Source organism: Nerophis ophidion, linkage group LG12 (genome assembly GCF_033978795.1).
Source record: "Nerophis ophidion isolate RoL-2023_Sa linkage group LG12, RoL_Noph_v1.0, whole genome shotgun sequence".
Classification (NCBI taxonomy): Eukaryota; Metazoa; Chordata; class Actinopteri; order Syngnathiformes; family Syngnathidae; genus Nerophis; species Nerophis ophidion.
Window position 1 is genome coordinate 38914455 of NC_084622.1, and position 23715 is coordinate 38938169.

At 38.7% G+C, this 23715-nt stretch overlaps 2 protein-coding genes and 1 long non-coding RNA gene across 3 annotated transcripts in view; 2 read left to right on the forward strand and 1 right to left on the reverse strand.

The window, feature by feature from the left end:
• man2a2 (mannosidase, alpha, class 2A, member 2) overlaps nucleotides 1-23715 on the forward strand; it is a 198359-nt gene that overhangs the window by 120264 nt on the left and 54380 nt on the right. The window lies entirely within an intron of this gene.
• LOC133563430 (protein unc-45 homolog A-like) lies at nucleotides 6-12441 on the reverse strand. Its single transcript, XM_061917551.1, has 19 exons — nucleotides 12257-12441; nucleotides 11990-12182; nucleotides 7992-8167; nucleotides 7810-7899; nucleotides 7552-7719; nucleotides 7029-7197; nucleotides 6581-6751; nucleotides 6236-6407; nucleotides 5010-5310; nucleotides 4836-4930; nucleotides 4592-4733; nucleotides 4360-4500; nucleotides 4108-4235; nucleotides 3978-4044; nucleotides 3795-3908; nucleotides 3601-3716; nucleotides 1854-1971; nucleotides 1634-1789; nucleotides 6-1552 (listed from the first exon to the last, which is right to left on the reverse strand). The coding sequence occupies exons 1-19, from the start codon at nucleotides 12275-12277 to the stop codon at nucleotides 1286-1288; spliced, it is 2805 nt and encodes a 934-aa protein (XP_061773535.1). The 5' UTR covers nucleotides 12278-12441; the 3' UTR covers nucleotides 6-1285.
• LOC133563433 (uncharacterized) lies at nucleotides 6969-22213 on the forward strand. Its single transcript, XR_009809043.1, has 3 exons — nucleotides 6969-8153; nucleotides 8542-8630; nucleotides 21834-22213. It is a non-coding gene; the product is annotated as an uncharacterized LOC133563433 (long non-coding RNA).

Below are 23715 nucleotides of genomic sequence, written 5' to 3' on the forward strand. Positions count from 1 at the left end.
TGCACTTTAGCGCACTGCACTCCACTCTTTAATAGTGTACTCAAAACACACAAAGTGTCAATGTAGATGAGCAATTAAGGGGTAAGCACGCAGTTCAGCATTTATATAAAATATTTTGTGACAAAATGCATGAACAAAAAATGTCCAATAAAAAGGGGAATGTGATTACAAGTGCATTTAAATACATTACACACACATATATTATTCAGATACAGTAATTGTGATAAATACATTCGTTAGAAAATCAAAATGAGGCAGGTATAAAAGTTTTAAACAAAAAATATGGTTTTGTTTCCATAAACAGCCGTCCCTCACCACACTGCGGTCTTTTTGGGAATTGCATTTTTTTTTAAAGCATATTCTACAAAATGTTTGGCCTGAATTAAGCATTTCCAAGCATAATTTCTAAGTGAACTAAAAAATAATAATGTTATAATAGTATTAGCCAGGATATAAGACCAAATCAATCAGTATTGTGTCCACTGATTGGCTCAGTCTCAAGCAGCGTCATTATATTGGATTAAAAAAGTTTAAGTGTTATTTCATGTCTTGTGGAGCTCGCATAATGTTGAAAAACGTTATTTGAGGTTTCAACCTACTATGAAAATATTAAATTTACAATTAATGATTCCTAAATCGAAATTTGCGGTCATGTTTGGAACTGTGGCCCAGCTCTATGCTCTCGGCAGGAAGCTTGAAGGTGCACAGGAGTTTGCCCAAACAGTTTTGGAGAAGGCATTGAACCGTGTCTACTGGGAGGTCCTCTGGGGAGTGCTCAGAGAGAATGGGGTTTCCGACTGCCTGATTGTGGCGCTCCACTCCATGTGTGATTATTGTCCGAGCTTGGTCCACATTGCTGTCAGTAAGTTGTGCTCTAAACCCTCTGACCAGTAGGAAGCCACAGAGAAGACCCAGAACATGTTGAGGGGGCTATGACTTCCAACTGGCCTGGGTACGCCTCAGAATTCCCCGGTACAAGTTGGACGAACAAAGTCTGGGCTTCTCTGCTTAGGTTGCACCATCCCCCCACGCGACTCCAACTTGGATAAGTTGAAGAAGATTGATGGATGCTCGGAAAAAATTTAAAAGCGATTAACGAGGAACGACTGTAAATCACTAATTATCTAATTTTCGCCATTTTTGGATGTAATCCATAATTAAATTTCAAGATGAAATTCAGATTTAAAAAAAGTTGAAATGGTTTAAGCGTTCAGGTACGCTGCAAAGATTTATAAAAATGTACACCGTATGTGTTTCAAGATTTAACAATTTAAGTTCCCTCTGGCTATTCCTTTCCGACTCTGCTCATGATGATGCCGTACTCCATCGCTTTATCAAGGCAGCTTTGAGCTATCTTGGAGACCGGCTCTGGTGTGCCCTCTCCTCCTTTTGCCAAAACGGAAAGAATTTCCAAGACTTCACTCTCAATGAGCGTCTCTGTCAGAACCTTATCGGCCTGCATCATGTTATAGACGATGACCACTGCGCGATGTCGCAAGTCCGTTATTTCACTGAGCAGGAGTGCCTGCAGTATCTCCAGCCAATGGGTCGTCTGTGGAAAAGAGAGGAACTCTGTAGTGAGGTTGTGTGCAACATGATGGAAGGGTTGAGGGACGTGGCCATCACAGCTTACCATTTCTGGGATGCGAGAACAAACACTGGGCTGCTCAGCAGTCAGCATGGCCAGTGTTCCCGCAGCGGCTTTTCTCAGCCTTTCGTCTTCCTCGCCACAGTAAAGCACAAGCAGTTTGAGGCGATCATTTCCAATGGCAAGGTACAGCTTCTGCACCTAACAGCAATTCAACTTTACAGCACAATCTGTGTCACATAAGTGTTGCTATTGAACGTCTAACCTCTGTGCTCAGGATGAGGTTGCACATGCACTCCGTGGCAGATGCTCGGACCAGTTCGTGCTCCTCAAACATGTAGCCTTCAATTTTTGGAACAGCCTTTTCTTTTATGATTTTTTGTCTGTCAAAGCAAAACATAAATAAACATAAACATCAACTCTTAAATCCTTAACTAATAAGTAAAGATGTCCTAATCAACATTTTTTCCCTAAGATACCGACCGATCCGATTTTTTGGGCCTCAGACCTGATCTGATTTCAAGTCCCAATCCAATGCTTTGACAATAGATTGTAAAACTGAAAAAGTTTTATGGTAAGCAACAAAAGTAATGACAATAAACATTTTTATGAAGCGTATCTTATTAAATTAAACATTTTCTAGTATTGTTGTATACCAGATGATGTATTAAATGTGTGCTATTCAATGTTTCAGACAATATTTTGACAAAATAAAATGGGTAGTACACAATAACTAAACAAAAGCAAAAACTTGTTTTGACTGCCATTTAAACATTTTGGGTTTTGCCTTCAAGTCTTTCTGTACCCTGAGAATTACTCCCTGACTTTGTAAACAATAAAAAACGTTAAAAAAAAGTGTAATAATAGGAACAACTAAAAGAAATATATCGATATAATCACTTTAAAATCGTTTATATAACGATACAATACTAAGTATCAATAATATTGACTTCTGAGTCGACCACCAGTTAGCAGTTAACTTATTGTGTCGTGCGTGTAGCATGCTTGGTCTTTTTGTTTCCTGTAGTCCTCCAGTGATAATGCTACATGGAAGAAACATATGTATCTTATAAGCACCTTTGCACTGTGGATAGATGACATGTTCATTATGGCTTGTGCTCAAATTGGGGACAGCGTTTAACAAGACATCTGAAAATATGACTGTGTCTCTCTGAGCGTGCATCTTTTTTGAAGGAATCTTTCACGTGAGTACAATCTTTAGCCAAGTAAACACTGAGACAGCTTCGGTAAAGATCAGTATAAAAAAGGCAAATATTGACCATGATCTGATCCCATAACAGAGATCGGGGACATATCTACTAATAATTTTTGGCGTGATGTACGTACACTATTCTTACAGAAAAAAGTCAGTTGTATTTAAATCAGTAGAAGAAGAGAAGTCTAATATAATAAATTACTTTAAAAAAGGCTTCCAAATACAAATAATCCCAGAGCTTTTACAAAATGAAAGTGACTAAGAGGTGTTAATGTAAGCATGAGTGGTTGGTTGTTTAAATGTGCCCTGTGATTGACTGGTGAGAAGTCCAGAGTGTACAGTCATCCTTAGCTACATGGCGCTTCAAATGTCGGTCTTCACCACAATGTAAATTTTTTAGAAAGCATATTATACAACATTTTTGACCTAAACTAAGCATTTTCAAGCAAGAAGTGGCTAAATTAATTACAACTATCACTATATAGTAGTATCGGCTACTAAAAGAAACTAAACCACTCCAAGCGTGCTGTTTAGAATTGCGGACTCTAATTGGTTCAGTTTCAGTCAGAATTACTACATTGGATTAAAAGAGTGTAAGTAATTAAAATATATATTTTTTCAATGTCCATGGGGCACTCTAATGTTGAAAAACATATTTCAAAGTTTACCTGCCTTTTGTCAACTTGGACAAGCTAAAATATGAATTGGCCCTTTTTAGTGAGCTACTCAAAGTCAGTAACTGGCAAGATACCATTTGAGACCATTTCTTGGGAGACACCGCCCCCTAGTGGCTAACCTGAGTCTTTCACTGATTCCAGCCAGGTTGGTCAAAGCCATGAGTGACTCAAAGTTCTGCAGCTGGGTGCAATAAAGACTTAAAAGACTGACAAGGGGGCGCACCACCTCATAAATCTGTAATAACAACACACAATGAGGTTAAACCAGGAAATATTTTGTAACTTAAGTGGCGCATAGACATTGTTTCCTTACCCTTTCTCCTGGGAAGGCAAAACCTGGATTGGATGTGATCGTAATTTTGGCCAGTGCTTGTGCCGCTTTCACTTTTCCAACGTCAGTATTATCAGATGCCAGTGGGATAAGAGCCTATGAGGGAAAACAAACAATACAGGCTGAAATATTAAAGTGTGCGTCCCCAAATCAGTGATGATCTACCTTTCCTCCACCCTGTGCCACTACTGTGCCTCTGTCTTCTTGTCGCTCCACTAAAGCCAAGAAGACCCTACAAAAAAAGATTAGAATGGACGGATTGAATTGTAAAATAGGTTGCTTAGCTGCTTCCTACCTGGCAATACACTCTCTACAAGCCTCTGTGAGAGCAGGGCTCTCATGTTTTACCATACACACTAATGCAGAAACCACTCCAGCCTCCAGCAGCTTCATAAGCCTCTTCTCCACATAGGAAGGGGCATCCTGATACATGAAAAAAAAACATAAGCTTGGTTTTACACAAAAAATCTAAACATTATACACTTTGAAACAGAATTATAGTTTTCCCTGTGAGGTGTGTGAGGAATATTGTCATTGGGAGTGTTACCTTGGGGTGCTCCTCTGGAACGTGCTGCTTTGCATACTTGGCCAGCTCCATCATCTGAGGGTCAGGCTTCTCCACCTCATAGCTGTTGGTGCAGTTCACAAGGGTGGAACCAACAGCAAAAAGTACGGTTTTGTCCTCAGACTACAACAAAAAACAGCAAGAATGTGCATGTGTGACTATTAGTGGAGAAAAATAAAATGTACTTGGGCCATGCAATAGAAAAAAATCCCACCTTTGCTAGTTCAAACATAGCCTGGAGAGCATTCTTATCTTCTACCAAGTCCTCTTTCACATCCGCGTCAAAAGTGAGGTAAGCGAGACCTTCCACAGACCACCGACGGGATTTGGGGGGCAAAGACTCATTACAAAGCCACCTACAGTAAAAGGCAAGATTCCGAGGCACCACCAGTTTAGCTGTTTTCCTGCACTATTCTCCTAAACTATATAAAATGTTTGATAAAATCAGTCACACACACTTCCTGCATTGTTTGGACAGCTTTAGAGTCGATCCCTCGGCAAACTGCTTCATGCTGAAATCTGTCCCTCCTGCTGATCCAAGCTTGCACAAGCCCTGCCAGAGACCATTGTTAGTTTTGTCCATATTTAGACATGTTCACATCTCCAACTGTTTGCTTTGGAACTTGATTTACCACCAGAGCTCTCACGCGTATCCTGTCATTTTCACTCTTCTTGTAGAGGTCCTTGAGAAGTGCCACACCATTGGCTGTGATGAATGAGGCTCTCTTGGCTTTGCCTGCCGCATGAATAAGAGCCTCCACTGCTACTTGCTGGTGAGTTACATCGTCAGAGGCGCACAGGGATATCACTGCATCCATCATTCCTGACATCTCTAAGGTGCGATTGCCAACATCACTTGGCCCTTGGAGGAGCACAGAAACAGTGTGGATGGCTCGCAGCTTGGAATCGAGGCCTGATTGCCTAAAGTTTTGCCTGCAGCGGATATAAATAGCAATTTGTAGGCAGGTCATAAAATACATTTAGAAAAAGCCCCAATATATACACATACAGTGGTAACTCTTTTTAAGAATGTTTTGACACAAGAGGTGTTTCTCAGCTAATTGTTATGCTTTAATTTACAAGCAGGAATTCGAATTACAAGCATCACCGCCATTAGTTGGGGTGGCAAATGACATAGTGAACCCCATGAAATCCAAACAAAACATCTGGTCTTACTCACTATCATTAGTTTACAGCGATAGATCGACATAAGTTGGTTTTCCCAACCATGGGAACAATGAAAGTGGGTGTTAAGGAGAGTACTAGTAAGAAGCGGATAATATCAATTGAACAAAAAAAATAATCCAAAAGATGATGTTGATGTAGCAATTCGAGCGTATCACTGCGAGTCTGCACCATATTTAAGTAAAATGAGTCTAACACCAGCCAAGGTTGTCAAAATAAAATCTAACCGGCTTACATTTTTCCATTAAAAATATGGAAAAGATGCTGAAGGAAATGCCATAGGAGTCCACTTTCCAAGGTAAATGGTGTACATTATTACAATACTTCATTAAACTACTATAGTTGTTAGTAGTACATTCTATTTTGTTTTTATACAACATTTATTTTTTCAAATTTACTTTTTCTTTTTAACTGTCATGTTAAAATTGTGCTGTTTTAGGGTAGCATGCATCGATTAAAATGATTTCTATTATTTCAATCAATCAATGTTTATTTATATAGCCCCAAATCACAAATGTCTCAAAGGACTGCACAAATCATTACGACTACAACATCCTCGGAAGGGGAGACGATGATTTCAGATACAAGTGTTTTAAGGTAAGAGCTCTGTCAAAGTTTAAAAGCTAAGGTACTACAATTATAATATTTGGAGGAACCCAGATGACCAACTCACTGAACATAGTCTTCACACAGCTTGTTGAAGTTCTCCCGCTCTTTGTCACTTTTCAGATCATCATAGAGCTTGTTTAGCAAGACAGAGCAGCTCATGTGGGAATTATCTGTAAGTGGTGGCCCATTTGAGAGTTCGGGCAGTGTTGCAGCCACCTCCAATATCTTCTTCAGTCCTGCAGAATGATTTCCATTGAGATGTAAAGATACATACTACAAAAAAGTGAACACTCTCAACAGACTCAAAGACTGCTGAGCAGAAACTCATGCCTCTTATCTCTTGCTAAAGTTAACTCATTAAACAAAAACTGTACAGAGAAGCAAATGTGTGTGTTTAGTAGTGACATACCCTGGTCTATCACCCACAATGTGAGTGAGTTGTCTGGGTTCTTTAAGGATTTGCGAGGTACTTGTTTGACCAGAAGGTTGATGGCATTGTCTCTGCCAACTCCTGACACATTTGATGCAGGCAACATCTCGAGGAGGTGACGCAACATCGAGCGAAGCTCCTTGGATGGTTCTGTGTTAAATGTATACAATCAGCCAACACTGACAGCACAAGACAAAGTTGACATCAATTACAACAATTTTGATCTACAGACACAATCTACTTAAGGAGACGGTGGAAATTGATCGTCTGCCATCCTAAAACATTTGAATAATTTGTTTGTTAGCTCGATTCTTGGCTGACTTTAACCTTCCCTAAAACTTTTCTAATTTGGAGATTAATGCCATGTTCTCCAAGAGTCTTACAATATTTATAGACAGAAAACATAAGCCCAACCGTCTAAACTCACCAGGAAGTATGGCTTCTTCCTTTCCCCTGATCTCCCTCTTCATGCCCTCTGTGAGAGCCTCAAACATCACCTGCAGCACGTGGCATGTGGCCAGAGAAACTGATGAGACTCCTGATCCCATTACTGCACACAGTTGCTCCATCCCCAGTTCATTCACTATAGCCATAGTCTAGGAATAGAGACAAAAATGACAGCATTAAGAATGTAAGAACAAGGTGGATACTGCTTCTGGGTAGAGATCCATTCTTTCATTAAATTCAAATTAGAAATGCATCCATACACAAAAAAATGTGCCCTGCTAGAGAGTTTTTGGATTTCCTCATGTTTTGAATACCTAATTTCAAATTACAGTGCTGTTGTTCTATCTAGTGGGCATGTTGGTAAATTGCTGTTTCTCAAAATCTCTCCTAAATAATGCACTAACCTAATTATATCAAAATTGAGAAAAGAGACAATATGATAAATATAGATACAATGAGTAAACAACTATTGTAATAAATAAAATCAAATATCAGGGAATTACTCTGGACTGATGCTCTGTACACAAGCCAACCAGAGTCCTCAGAGCAGAAAGGACAACATCCTCTTGCTTGGACTGAAGAAGTTTGTGAATTAGCTTCACGCCATCGTTACGGAAGATCTGCTCAGCTCCAGCATCTTCCCGAGATAAGACCACTAGATTCTGGGCTGCCTGAAATCATTCAATGATTACATTATTTGTGCAGAACTTTACAAATACAACTGTGTTAGCTTTATATTATTTCTAGGGAAGAAACTTTACCTTTTGTCGGTCAGAATCTTTTACAGATGTTTCCACGAGTAGCGAGAACATCTGTTTCACACGGGCATCTGTGGAGTTCTGCTCTACTGACTACATGTATTAAGTGGGGAAAAAAGGCACAACTATAGATGTGTGTTTTTTTTTCCCCATGTCATAAAATATACACACGGGTTGCACATCACCTTCTGCTGAATTTGTGTCCCCAGCTGTCTGAGCAGATCCTGGAATGCTTTGTTTTTAGGCTCAAGCTGGGCACACCTCTGAGCATCGAGAACAGCTTGGTCAAGGCGTCCAAGTTTCTGAAAAGCCTGGGCCCTCCTAAATCTCGCCTTCACATCACTTGGGTCAGTATCGAGAGCTGGAAGGGGAACAACCCAAGTTATCATGCACACAGCTCACTGTTGACACAACAGTTGGTTCACCTGTAAAATCTAATAAGATTTAATGAAAAAAAATATGTCTTTACACAGATAGTGGTCAGTTTTCACTAGTGTCAGAGATGTATAGTGCTAAACACAAATACAACACAAAAATATACAGTACATTGTTTATTCATTAATTTTCACTTGGCTACCTAATTTTAGAGTCACATGTGAGCCAGACACACCTGACTTAAGGCGATAGATCATAAAGTCGCAAGTCAATCACAATCAAGAGAAAACTTTTCAACTCACATCTACGCAATAGTTTAAAATTAACCTAACGTGTATGTTTTTTGTTTGTGAGATGAAGCTGGAACAGCTAGAGAAAATTCTCGCCAGCATGAGAACATGCAAACTCCACCCAAGTCAGGAACCCAGAACCTGCAATTGTTGAGCTGAGTTGAGTATGTTTTTATTTTGAACACGCATGCATATAACATGATAAATCCCAATTCCAGGTTCTGCATTCAACATGGGGCGACTTGTCCAGGGTGTAATACGCTTTCCGCCCGATTGTAGCTGAGATAGGCTCTAGCGCCCCCCGCCATCCCGAAGGGAATAAGCGGTAGAAAATGGGTTGGTTGGACGTATTCAACATGTTCGAAAAGGAGTAGGAAGAAGCACAGCTTATTTAATCCTACCCCTTTTCCTTTACATAGCAGTTGCTAAAACTTTTCTTCACTTCTTGTTTTCAATTTATTCACAATATACTCCATAATTAATAACAATAAAAATAAATAAATAATATTGAGAGAAGTAAGTTATATTTCATATGGTGAGATAAGTAAGATTATCTAGAAAATGAATGGATGGATGAAAACAATTCAGAATGTTTAACATGGTTCTTCTTTGTACTTTGTAAACACTTTGAGTTTGAAGAGTTCCTTGAAGTGGATTATATTAGTACATTGATTGATTTCTTTGCTTGATCCATTCTATAATTTATTTCCACATTCTGATATACTTAAGGTCTTAAGTGTTGTACGTGTGTACAAATGTTTTAAATTAAATTTTTCTCTAGGATTTTATTTCTCCTCTTTTGTTGACAAAAATTGTTGTATATTATTGGGTCGCGGATTGTTGTGTGTTTTGTGTAGAAATGTAGCTGTTGTAAGGCAGACCCAGTGACCACATGTACTACAGTGCTGCCCCGTTTAATAACTTTAATTCATCATGTAGAGTGTGGAGATTGGGTGGTTAGAGTATCCGCCCTGAGATTGATAGTTTGTGAGTCGACACCCGGCCCGAGTCATACCAAAGACTATAAAAATGTGACCCATTACTTCCCTGCTCGGCACTCAGCATCAAGGATTGGCAAAGGTTGGAATTGGGGGTTAAATCACCAAAATGATTCCCGGGCGCAGCCGCCGCTTCTTCTCACTGCTCCCCTTACCTCCCTTTGGTAGAGGGTGATGGGTCAAATGCAAAGGTTAATCTCACCACACCTAGTGTGTGTATGACAATCATTGGTGCTTTAACTTTATAATGCTTATTGCATCACACGTAGGGCACTAACCGCTGTTCCACCGTGCTGAACAGGGGTTAGTGCATGTGCCTCACAATACCAAGGTCCTGAGTAGTCCTGGGTTCAATCCCGGGCTCGGGATCTTTCTGTGTGGAGTTTGCATGTTCTCCCATGACTGCGTGGGTTCCCTCCGGGTACTCCGGCTTCCTCCCACCGCCAAAAACATGCACCCGGGGATATGTTGATTGGCAACACTAAAATTTGCCCTAGTGTGTGAATGTGAGTGTGAATGTTGTCTGTCTCTCTGTGTTGGCCCTGCGATGAGGCGGTGACTTGTCCAGGGTGTACTCCGCCTTCCTCCCAAATGCAGCTGAGATCGGCTCTGTCACGCTAAATTTCTTCCCCGCTACAAAAACCTTCCCCCCGGAAGACATTTGGCGTGACAGCCCCTCTAATGCCTGAAGGACCCCAAAGAGGGTGGAAGGACCTTAAAGCAGCCCACACAGCTGCCTGTTTTAAAAGCATTATAATTGGCTGATTGTCATTGGTGAAAAATAACGGTGAGGAAAAAATATTAGCATTCCAGCATGCTAACCTTTCAAGCTATTTTTGCAGCTGTAACCTTTAAGAGTCATATAACTTGGTATTATCACGCCCTCATTTGGGTCCTTCAGGCATTAGAGGGGCTGTCACGCCAAATGTCTTCCGGGGGGAAGGCTTTTGTAGGGGAGAAGAAATTTGGCGTGACAGCTCCAGCACTTCCACAACCCCAGAAGGGACAAGCGGTAGAAAATGGATGGATGGGCATCACATGTACTACTGGAAGAGTCGCCTGGTCTACCATGTGTGCAATAAATGTGTTTCTAATATTTTACCCCATGTGTTAGTATTTTAACACAGTGTTTTTCAACCTTTTTCGCGTCAAGGCACATTTTTTCCGTTGAAAAAATCCGGAGGCACACCACCAGCAGAAATTATTTAAAAAAAAATCTCAGTTGACAGTAAAACGTCGTCGTCGCAATTGTTGGATATGACTTTAAACCAGGGCTTCACGGTGGCAGAGGGGTTAGTGCGTCTGCCTCACAATACGAAGGTCCTGCAGTCCTGGGTTCAAACCCAGGCTCGGGATCTTTCTGTGTGGAGTTTGCTTGTTCTCCCCGTGAATGCGTGGGTTCCCTCCGGGTACTCCGGCTTCCTCCCACTTCAAAGACATGCACCTGGGGATAGGTTGATTGGCAACACTAAATTGGCCCTAGTGTGTGAATGTGAGCGTTAATGTTGTCTGTCTATCTGTGTTGGCCCTGCGATGAGGTGGCGACTTGTCCAGGGTGTACCCCGCCTTCCGCCCGATTGTAGCTGAGATAGGCGCCAGCGACCCCGAAAGGGAATAAGCGGTAGAAAATGGATGGATGGATGGATGGACTTTAAACCATAACCAAGCAATATAGGTCTTGTCTCAATGTAGGTGTAGTGTCACCACCTGTCACATCACGCCCTGACTTATTTTGAGTTTTCCTGTGTGTAGTGTTTTAGTTCTTGTCTTGGCTCTTATTTTGCTGGCGTTTTCTCTTTTTTTGGTATTTTCCTGGAGCAGTTTCATGTCTTCCTTTGAGCGATATTACCGCATCTACTTAGTTTTAGCAATCAAGACTATTTTTAGTCGTATTTATCCTTCTTTGTGGGGACATTGTCGATTGTCATGTCATGTTCGGCTGTACATTGTGGATGCCGCCTTTGCTCCACAGTAAGTCTTTGCTGTCGTCCAGCATTCAATTTTCGTTTACTTCGTAGCGAGTTCAGTTTTAGTTTTGTTCTGCATAGCCTTCCCTAAGCTTCAATGTCTTTTCTTAAGGGGCACTCGTATTTTGTTTATTTTTGGTTTAAGCATTAAACACCTTTTTACCTGAACACTGCCTCCCGCTGTTCCTGACATCTACAAAGCAATTAGCTACCGGCTGCCACCTACTGATATGGAAGAGTATTACACGGTCACTGCCGAGCTCTCGAAAGCACGACACTCAACAACAACACATCATTTGCAGACTATAATTACTGGTTTGCAAAAAATATTTTTCACCCAAATAGGTGAAAATACACAATCTCTCACGGCACACTAGTGCCGCGACACAGTGGTTGAAAAACACTGTTTTAACACGCATTTTTTAACTTAGTATCTGCATTTACATAAAAACTAATATTGGTACCTCATTAGGGAAAGTTATTTCACTGTATATGTGTCATGTAGTATTTGTCTATCATTACCAATACATTAAAAAAAAAGCAGAATTATTACATTTGGAAGCGTCGGCCTCTGCTTTGCTGTAGTCCTCCAGTTTCAAGTAGCATGCAGAGCGGTTGCGATAAAGAACCGCACTCTCTTGTCGGTCGTCACTTAGCTTCAGTGCTTTGGTGTAACAACACACAGCACCCTGGGGATCCCCAGCCTTGAAAAGGATGTTCCCCTCTTCCCTCCAGGCTGCAGGGTCCTGGAAAGAAGCGGCGGTCAAAATAATTTAACGCCAGCTCACAGTCACGAATGTGATGCAAACCACATTTTTACCTTCTCTTTTGTGGCACTCATCTTCGCGTTGTTCCACAGTTCGCTGTTGTATTAATATATTTTTTTGTATCCTATGGTATTCACAAAAAACTACTTACATACGCCGAAAACTTCCACTAAACATCTTCTGGTAAAGACACTTCCGTGTGTGCGGCGCACAATGATGATGTAGCCAATGACAACCAAGACACCGGCCACACTACATTACCATATAAGGAATGCCGGAGAAGACAGATTGATTGATTGATTGATACTTTTATTAGTAGATTGCACAGTTCAGTACATATTCCGTACAATTGACCACTAAATGGTAACACCCGAATAAGTTTTTCAGGGTTCCCTCCGGGTACTCCGGCTTCCTCCCACTTCCAAAGACATGCACCTGGGGATAGGTTGATTGGCAACACTAAATTGGCCCTAGTGTGTGAATGTGAGTGTGAATGTTGTCTGTCTATCTGTGTTGGCCCTGCGATGAGGTGGCGACTTGTCCAGGGTGTACCCTGCCTTCCGCCCGATTGTAGCTGAGATAGGCGCCAGCGCCCCCCGCAACCCCGAAAGGGAATAAGCGGTAGTAAATGGATGGATGGAACTTGTTTAAGTCGGGGTCCACGTTAATCAATTCATGGTACAAATCTATCAGCATAACACAGTCATCACACAGGTTAATCATCATAGTATATACATTGAATTATTTACATTATTTACAATCCGGGGGGTGGGATGAGGAGCTTTGGTTGATATCAGTACTTCAGTCATCAACAATTGCATCAACAGAGAAATGGACATTGAAACAGTGTAGGTCAGGGGTCACCAACGTGGTGCCCGCAGTTAGCCCGTAAGGACCAGATGAGAAGCCCCCTGGCCTGTTCTGAAAAATAGCTCAAATAGCAGCACTTACCAGTGAGCTGCCTCTATTTTTTAAATTTTATTTATTTACTAGCAAGCTGGTCTCGCTTTGCTCGACATTTTTTAATTCTAAGAGAGACAAAACTCAAAAAGAATTTGAAAATCCAAGAAGATATTTTAAAGACTTGGTCTTCACTTGTTTAAATAAATTCATTTCTTTTTTTACTTTGCTTCTTAAAACTTTCAGAAAGACAATTTTAGAGAAAAAATACAACCTTAAAAATGATTTTAGGATTTTTAAACACATATACCTTTTTACCTTTTCAATTCCTTCCTCTTCTTTCCTGACAATTTAAATCAATGTTCAAGTAAATTATTTTTTTTTATTGTAAAGAATAACAAATACATTTTAATTTAATTCTTCATTTTAGCTTCTGTTTTTTTGACGAAGAATATTTGTGAAATATTTCTTCAAACGTATTATGATTAAAATAAAAATAAAAATATTCTGGCAAATCTAGAACATCTTTAGAATCAAATTTAAATCATAATTCAAAGTCTTTAAACATTTTTGTTCTGGAAAATCTAGAAGACATAATGATTTGTCTTTGTTAGAAATATAGCTTGGTCCAATTTGTTATATATTCTAACAAAGTGCAGTTTGGATTTTAATTTATTTAAAACATGTCATCAAAATTCTAAAATTAATCTTACTCAGGAAAAATTACTAATGATGTTCCATAAATTCTTTTTAAAAATTTTTTCAAAAATATTAGAATTAGCTGGTTTTTCTCTTCTTTTTTTCGGGTGAATTTTGAATTTTAAAGAGTCGAAATTGAAGGTAAACGATGTTTCAAAATTTTATTTTCATTTTTTTCCTGTTTTCTCCTCTTTCAAACCGTTCTATTAAGTGGTTTTTTCATCATTTATTCCCTACAAAAAACCTTCCGCAAAAGGAAAAAAAATGTACGACGGAATCACAGAAATACCCATTTTAATATATATATATATATACATATATATATATATATATATATATATATATATATATATATGTATATATATATATATATACATATATATATATATATGTATATATATATATACATATATATATATGTATATGTATATATATATATACATATACATATATATATACATATATATATATATATATATATATATATATATATATATATATATTAAAGGTAAACTGAGCAAATTGGCATTTGCCAAGGATGTCGTAGTGGTTTGTGTTGTGGTTTGTGCAGCCATTTGAGACACTAGTGATTTAGGGCTATATAAGTAAACATTGATTGATTGATTGATTGATTTCTGGCAATTTATTTAAGTGTGTATCAAACTGGTAGACCTTCGCATTAACCAGTACCCAAGAAGTAGCTCTTGGTTTCAAAAAGGTTGGTGACCCCTGGTGTAGGTCTTACTTAGTAGGATATGTACAGCGAGCAGAGAACATAGTGAGTTCAGATAGCATAAGAACAAGTATATACATTAGAAGTACATTTGATTATTTACATTAGGTTATTTATAATCCGGGAAGATGGGACGTGGAGGTGTTGTTTTAGAGCAGTTTTAAAGGAATATAGAGATGCACTTACTTTTATACCTGTTGGGAGTGCAAGCGGGCTCTTTACCTGCATGACTTGACTCAAATTTTCACCGGAGTCCCCCAATACTCACATTTTAAGTACCATGAATTGATTAACGTGGACCCCGACTTAAACAAGTTGAAAAACTTATTAGGGTGTTACCATTTAGTGGTCAATTGTACGAAATATGTACTGTACTGACTGTGCAATCTACTAATAAAAGTTTCAATCAATCAATCAATTCACAATTGTTTAGAGTAGAACCTCTCAAACGTGCATTGTAAATTACATGTGTAAATCAAAGCCATAACCAGTTAGTAAACAAACGTGTAATAAAGACATGTTAAAGCTGAATTAACATTAGCTGGTTACATGTGGGATGTAATCTCATAAAATACTTTATAATTTCATTTGTTGTGATTTTTAAAGGCCTACTGAAAATGAGATTTTCTTATCTAAACGGGAATAGCAGGTCCATTCTCTGTGTCATACTTGATCATTTCGCGATATTGTCATATTTTTGCTGAAAGGATTTAGTAGAGAATATCGACGATAAAGTTTGCAACTTTTGGTCGCTAATAGAAAAGCACTGCCTTTACCAGAAGTATGTGCGCGTGATGTCACGAGTTGCAGGGCTCCACACATATTCACATTGTTTTTAGTGGGAGTCACCAGCAGCAAGAGCTATTCGGACAGAGAAAACGACAATTTCCCCATTAATTTGAGCGAGGATGAAAGATTTGTGTTTGAGGATATTGATAGCGAAGGACTAGAAAAAACAAAAACCAAGTTTAAATAAAAAAAGGCAATTGCATTGGGACGGATTCTGATGTTTTTAGACACATTTACTAGGATAATTCTGGGAAATCCCTTATCTTTCTATTGTGTTGCTAGTGTTTTAGTGAGTTTAATAGTACCTGATAGTCGGAGATGTGTGTCCACGGGTGTCTTGTGGCCAGTGTCTGAGGGAAGTCGACGGCAGCTGTATGGACGACGCAAGCTCAGCTGATCTCCGGTAAGAGGCGACTTTTTACCACAATTTTCTCACCGAAAACTGCTGGTTGACATTTGGTCGGGATCCATGTTCGCTTGACCGCTGTGATCCATAGTAAAGTTTCACCTCCGGGAATTTTAAACAAGGAATCACCGTGTGTTTGTGTGGCTAAAGGCTAAAGCTTCCCAACTCCATCTTTCTACTTTGACTTCTCCATTATTAATTAAACAAATTGCAAAAGATTCCGCAACACAGATGTCCAAAATACTGTGTAATTATGCGGTTAAAGCAGACGACTTTTAGCCACGAGACGTGCAGCGCTAATATTTCCTTACAGTCCGTGACGTCACGCGCTTGCGTTATCATTCCGCGACGTTTTCAACAATAAACTCCGCGGGAAATTTAAAATTGCAATTTAGTAAACGTATTGGCATGTGTTGCAATGTTAATATTTCATCATTGATATATAAACTATCAGACTGCGTGGTCGGTAGTAGTGGGTTTCAGTAGGCCTTCAAACTTTTACTTTCCATCCATTTCCTTTTGAAAATCCTAATCAGGGTCATAGGGAAGCACAGCAGACCATCCCTGCTTACTTACAAGTTAAATTTAAAGTATTGTCACACACTCACTAGATGTGGTGAGATTATCCTCTGCATTTGACCAATAACCCTCAACCCCTGGGAGGTGAGGGGAGCAGTGAGCAGCATTTGTGGCCACGCCCGGGAATAATTTTTCTGATTAAACCTCCAATTCCAGCCCTTGATGCTGAGTGCCAAGCAGGGAGGTACTTGGTCCCATTTTTATAGTCTTTGGTATGATTTGAACAAACGATCACGGTTAGAGTGGTTAGAGCGTCTGTCCTGAGACCGGGAGGTCGTGAGTTCAAACACCGGCCAAGACATACCAAAGACTATAACAATGGGACCCAATACCTACCTGCTTGACACTCAGCATCAAGGGTTGGAATTGGGGCTTAAATCACCAAAATGATTTCTGGGCACTGCCACCGCTGCTGCTCACTGCTCCTCTCACCTCCCAGGGGGTGATCAAGGGTGATGGGTGCGGAGGAAAAATTCACCACACCTCGTGTGTGTGTGACAATCATTGGTACTTTAACTTTAACTTCTGTACGTAGTGACACACTGGACTTCCCTTTAAAGGGGAACTGAACAATCCTTATGAGAGACATGATGATGGATGTTATTTTTTTTAATGATTTCTGAATAATAAGTAAATGCGATTAAAAGTCCACCCACAAGGGAGTCTATGGGAGCCATTCATTTCTGTCAATGGTTCAAAAACATCCAAACACCTCCATTAAGGATTTATGTACATGATGTAAGTATGTATGTAATGTTGTAATAAGGTCATTTATAATAGCATTTAATATTTACGTATTTTGATAATTTTATAATTTTTTATTTTTATTATTATTATTTTTTTTTCCTGTCGAGCTACAGTTTTAATTTTCCCGAAGGAATCAATAAAGTATTATTCATCCATCCATCTATCTATCTATCTATCTATCTATCTATCTATCTATCTATCTATCTATCTATCTATCTATCTATCTATCTATCTATCTATCTATCTATCTATCTATCTATCTATCTATCTATCTATCTATCTATCTATCTATCTATCTATCTATCTATCTATCATCCATCCATCCATCCATCCATCATCCATCCATCCATCCCTCCCTCCCTCTCTGTCTCTCTCTCTCTTTTTCTCACTCTCTCTTTCTCTCTCTCTCTCAATCTATCTATCTATCTATCTATCTATCTATCTATCTATCTATCTATCTATCTATCTATCTATCTATCTATCTATCTATCTATCTATCTATCTATCTATCTATCTATCTATCTATCTATCTATCTATCTATCTATCTATCTATCTATCTATCTATCTATCTATCTATCCATCTATCTATGCAGCCGGGCCGCAGCAGGTGGAGAGAGAAAGAGAAAAAAATGATGACAGAGGGGGAAATTGTGGGGACAAGAGGGGATAAGACAGAGAGGGGAAAACAACAGCAAACACAACAATAATAATAACATATTTTGATCAATTTAAGCAGAGGCAGCGCAAAAAACAAACAAAAAAAACGCATCACAACATTTGCTTTTATTACCCCTTCATCACTGATTTCTGGTCACTTCAGACTTTATGAGAGCCAACAAACATAATAAAATATAATTTACTGTACAATGTCTGCTGTAATTAGGATGCCAACTGCCAGGATGTTCATATTTTCCTATTTAGATGAAAAGTGTCTCATAATTCTTGTGAAGAAACGGGGCGGGCAGGCAAGCTCTTTTCATGTCGTTCTCGTTAGTTCCAAATTGTAAATGGCTGTAAAAGGGTCCAAACTTGTCGGATTATATCTTTAGCCATCTACTTTCCAGGTGAGGTGTATGATTTATGATTTTCAATAAGCTTACAGAGACCAGGGAAGCGAGGAAGCAGCAGACCACTCGTTGATGTAAAAATAGGGACACACTGAAGTGATCACGGCACTATAAATAGTTTCTATGTGTTAGCACTTATAATAACAATATTACTAATACTTGGTTAATAAATCAGGAAATGTAAATTAAGTATTGTTTTCTGAATAGTTATATATGGGATCTTTACTTACATTTATTTACATGTTATTATTTATTTATGTATATGATGATTGTTAACAATAAGCAAAATACCCAAAAAAGTGCTGCATTTAATATTAGCAGATTTGTACAAAAGTACAGTACAACGCGAATTGCCATGATCTACAGTAGGTATGCCAAGTGTTGTGTGCCATAAAGGAAACTGCATTTTGTGAAGGATTGTGGTTATCTTCAAATTCACTTATGTTTTTTCCCCAAGATGGCGCTGCATCGTTGCTGCTGGTTGCAGGAACTCTGTGCTCTTGGGTGTGGTCGCGTCAGTGAAGGGGTCAGTGGGTCAGTGTATGTTTCGGTTATTTAATATTATTTTCATAAAGGGATATTAAGAAACAAAAAACACAGGGTTTATTTGATTTTTTGTTTTAAATTTTGAAAAGAAAAATGAAGGTGCATGGTAAACAAAAACGGAAACGGACCAAAACGGATGCTTATTCATAAGCTAACACTGGAAGTCTTTAAAAAAAAGGGGGGGGGGGGGGGGGTTACTACAGTACACGTATGCCTGGCTAAAATTTATTTAGAGATCTACATAGGAAATATTTTAGACATGGCACAACGAGTTCTGACATATACAGATCATACACATATGCACATATCATATGCAAGTGGAGCCAAAAAGGGATTTGATCGTATGCCAAAGCACAGATTTTCTTTCGTAACTTCCAGTTCCGGTGTTGGAATATTTTTGGTGTGTTTTAGTGCATGGATATTTCTGTAGAAGTCTTGTAACTTTGGGCCATGTCTAAATTATTTTCTTAACACAGAACCTTAGTAATTATCTCTGCTTTTTAAACACAAATTCCTCCAAGGCCGCGCCAATCATAAAAACATAAGGCTGTCATGTATATTAAATACAGAAATGTGATTACACATGGTGGTCTTTTGCTCTTCTTGGACTTTTATAAAGCATTTGAGTCACTTGATCATGACTTTTTCTAGTGCTGGAACACATTGGATTCTGTATTAAGTTTCGGGAGATTATTAGAGGACTTTATGATAATATTAATGTGTCTTACTACTACTCCCAGGCACAACTCCAAGTTCCCCAATCAAGATGGGCATTCTTCGAGGATGTCTGTTGTCACCATATTGGAACCTGATTGCATTGAAATTAGCGGATGAAACAACTCTTTTCCTAAAAAATAATAACAAATTCCATCTGTTATTGAACATTTTGAATCATTCTCTAATGTATCAGGACTTTGCCGAAATCTTTTAAAAAAATGTGAATTGTTTCCTATCCACGAATATGCAAAAGAAAATATTTGCAACTAAGCTAAGCTACAAGTTATTTTTGATTAAATGTCGCTAAGCTACAAGTGAAGCCATCCCCAATAGTAGCAAGCGACACTACAAGCTACACAGCAAAAGCAGTTTGCTACATCAAAGCTACATTTAACGGCATGTATATCTATGGGCCCACATGTAGAATATCAATGTTAATGTAACTGAGAGTGTACAATTCCGTTACGATTAACTGTCTGTCATATCGGTCCTCTCCAAGGTTTATAAAAGTCATTCACATCGACGTCCCACTGGGTTGTGAGTTTTTCCTTGCCCTTATGTGGGCTCTGAACTGAGGATGTCGTTGTGGCTTGTGCAGCCTTTGAGACACTTGTGATTTCGGGCTATATAAATAAACATTGATTGATTGATTGATTGATTTAGCTGGGAACACCCTACAACTACCTCTAGGGGCCCCGCACCCCACTCGATGTATTTATTTATTTTGCCTTTCTTTGCCCCACCCCTAGAATGTTGTTCATTTTCTCTACCTACAGTAAAAAAAAACAGCATCTATCTATATTTTGACACAAAAAGAATGACTTATGTGTTGTTAGGGAACAGTTGGTAATGGTTATGTGCAGTAAAACGTTTCATGACTCAACTCACCTTGATGTGTGTTCCTAAATTTGTGTTGGACGTCTTAGACGAAGAGAACTGTTATGATATCGATTTACAGAGTAAACAAGTATACATTACAGTTTTGGGCTTTGTTTTCTATAAATACATACATTTGTTTAAATTTGGCTAAGGACATGCATTTTTGTGGGATTCCTGCACGTCATCTTTATCACTAAAGGAAAAATCTAATCTGTAGGAGAGAATTCCTCTGATATTGTTAAGTTGTTGTTGTTTTTTTTGAGTCGTCCCCTTGAGCCCTCCCTCTGTCTCTGACTCCCTTGTCGTCATGTTACGGTTTTGCTTTATAGTTTAGTTGACCTGCCTTATCTTGCCTCTGATAGGCCAGTCGATAGTCTGTAATGTTTCACTCTAACCTCATCATGGATTTTCTCCATATGTATGGATGTTCTCATACAGAAAAAAATGTGTCTGGATGCCAGTATATATATTTTTAGGAACACTTATACAGAACCTCATAATAGTGTCTGATTGAATGCAAAAAACGTTAAGATAGACCGCCTTAAAAACGATTTGTAATTTTTATTTTTTTTACTGAATGAGACACTCAGAATGTACATGAAAATAAAGAATTTGGGATTTACAATATTAACTATGAAGGATAAAACACTGAATATTGACAACATGTGAACGTCACACCCCCTCTCCCTCCACATATTTTACAATCAAGCGAAACGCAAGAAACATGAGACAAACAGCAAAATATGAACGCCAAGTGTAAAAAAAACCCCACCTACAATCTGATATAATATTATATTTCTTGCAGAACTTTGTTGTAAAAATATCCTTCCACGTCTGTCCCTGACACCCGCATTTCAGCCTGGCCGCTCTGGAAACACTCTGTGGAAACGCTCCCCACCCACAGTTATTGGTGGCTCGTCTGAGCTGCTGTGACTTAGGTTACCATAGTAACTAATTAGATGACCATAGTAACTAGTGTATCACCTCAAAGCGCTGATTCCCACCTTTGAAATACTTTGTATAGTTAAAAAAATCAGGTAATTTGAAAACCTCATTGCACATCACTTTCCATCTTAAGGATCTAAAAAAATAATTTGGTAATGTCCGGCGGACCAGATTGAAAAGCTTAATGGGCCGCATGTGGCCCGCGGGCCTTAATTTGCCCAGGTCTGATCCAGGTGGTTGTATTTTCTCAACATTTTTTTTTGGCCTAGATTCGCAGTCAATTTTTGTCTCTTTGTAGCTTGTAGCTTTGATTTAAGTTACCGAGCTCCATGGTTCTAAAAGTAGCTAAGCTACAGAAAAACCTACTCGTTAAAAAAGTAGCTAAACTACCGTCAAGCTATTGAAAAATTTAATTAAGCTAAGCAGCTTAGCTACATGTATCTTGTTACTGCCCATCAATGCTTATATGTTTGGTAAATCATGCCATTCTAATTACAATGATAACCTAAAATACACATACACTACTACATACTTGATGTGGAAAAATACTAATGCTATGTCATACTGGCTCTATTTGCAGTACTGTATTTACATTTTCATGAAAGTATTCTGTGTTTTACAGAAATGTCACATGTACAGAAACCGAAAACAGCTGGTTAACCAATATTATTGGTGTGCCCGAGGCGGACATACACCAGCAAGAGGATCAATCGTCCTGTCCCATTCGCAGAAAAACAGCCCCAAAGCATGATGTTTCCACCCCCATGCTTCACAGTAGGTATGGTGTTCTTGGGATGCAACTCAGTATTCTTCTTCCTCCAAACACGACAAGTTGAGTTTATACCAAAATGGATACATGGATGATACAGCAGAGGATTTGGAGAATGCCATGTGGTCAGATCCGTGTTAAGGAAAGAATGAATAGGGCAATGTATCGTGAGATTTTGAACCAAAACCTCCTTCCATCAGTGAGAGCTTTGAATGGTTGACCAAATACTTATTTTCCACCATAATTTACAAATAAATTCTTTAAAATTCCTACTATGTGAATTCCTGGATTTTTTTTTCATATTCTGTCTCTCACAGTTGAAGTGTACCTATGATGAAAATTACAGACCTCTGTCATCATTTTAAGTGGAAGAACTTGCACAATCGGTGGCTGACTAAATACTTTTTTGCCCCACTGTATATACTTTTAACACCATAAATATTATACCTATTGATAAATAGAGGAGGAATTCACATTTCAAATGTGTTTACACATACAGTACCACGGTTTGAACACACTATATGAAGCATTGTCATGTTGCATCACATTGTCACTACCCTTTTCCCCGCCCAGGTTAATTCAGTTAACTGAGAGTGCTGGTTTCCAGGTTAGTGTCCTGAAGATGAATTTATCTGAACAGCCATCTACCATTGTTGTGAACCCTCTGTTGCCATGGGAACATGCTGACCCCTTTAGGACTTTGTGCTCAAGTTTTCCTGTTAGATTCTCACATTACAACAAACTTCTTTGTGCGAGTGTTCTTCAAGATGAACAGTGAGTGCATGTCTCCCAGGGCCAGGGTTTGCTTTGAGACCTCATATAACACCAGCACCAGGCGAGACCTGGCGAGCTGCTCACTTAAATCAGAATGTCAAGCAACTGTTCAATCATTGGCGCCTATTAGAAACAGAATCAGAATCAGAAGAGTTGTATTGCCATTGTTTGAGAACGGGTTCAAAAACTAGGAATTTTACTTGGCGCAACCGTGCAACATAAAACACATATAACACAGAATAGAATAACATGAGCTGTTACTGAGCCATCAGATCTTCTTATTGTTCGTGTGTCTGATGGCTGAGGGGAAAAAACTTTTCAGGTGGCGGGAGGTTGTTTAAATGTATAAATGTTGTTTAAAGCAGTTAGACTTGTGCTGTTCCTGGCACTGCTCCGACACCAAAGATTTTCAAATGACAACCATTTTTACGCATTATGCACTTAAAAATAATTTTCACTCTAATTAGATAACAAATACAATATTACTGGTGTGCCAGCTATGTATACTCGGCAATGTGTTCATCTGTAATTTTGTTTTGTAAAAGTTATTGTTAATAATGCCCTCAGCCATTATGTGACCTGTATTTAAGATGTGTTAATACCACAAAATATGCTGTTTTTGGTGTAGGATATTAAAAATAAGCATGAAGTCAGCTGGGATAGACTCCAGCTTACCTCTAATGAGGGGAAGGGTTATAGGAAATGGATGGCTGGATGGATAATACAAATAAGGCCAATCAAGAAAAAATAGCTACCGTTTGTTTCTTTGTGTAATGATCTTTTTCACACAGAAAAACCGTACATAGAAAGATATAGACAATTAGCAGGATAATACTAACAATACAAAAACAATTTCCCCAACATTTTTAAAGTTGTGACCCTTGGCCCAAGGAAGAACATTTTTTAAATTTTTTTGAGGATTTTAATTATCAAGTGAATAATACAAACATTTATTATTACA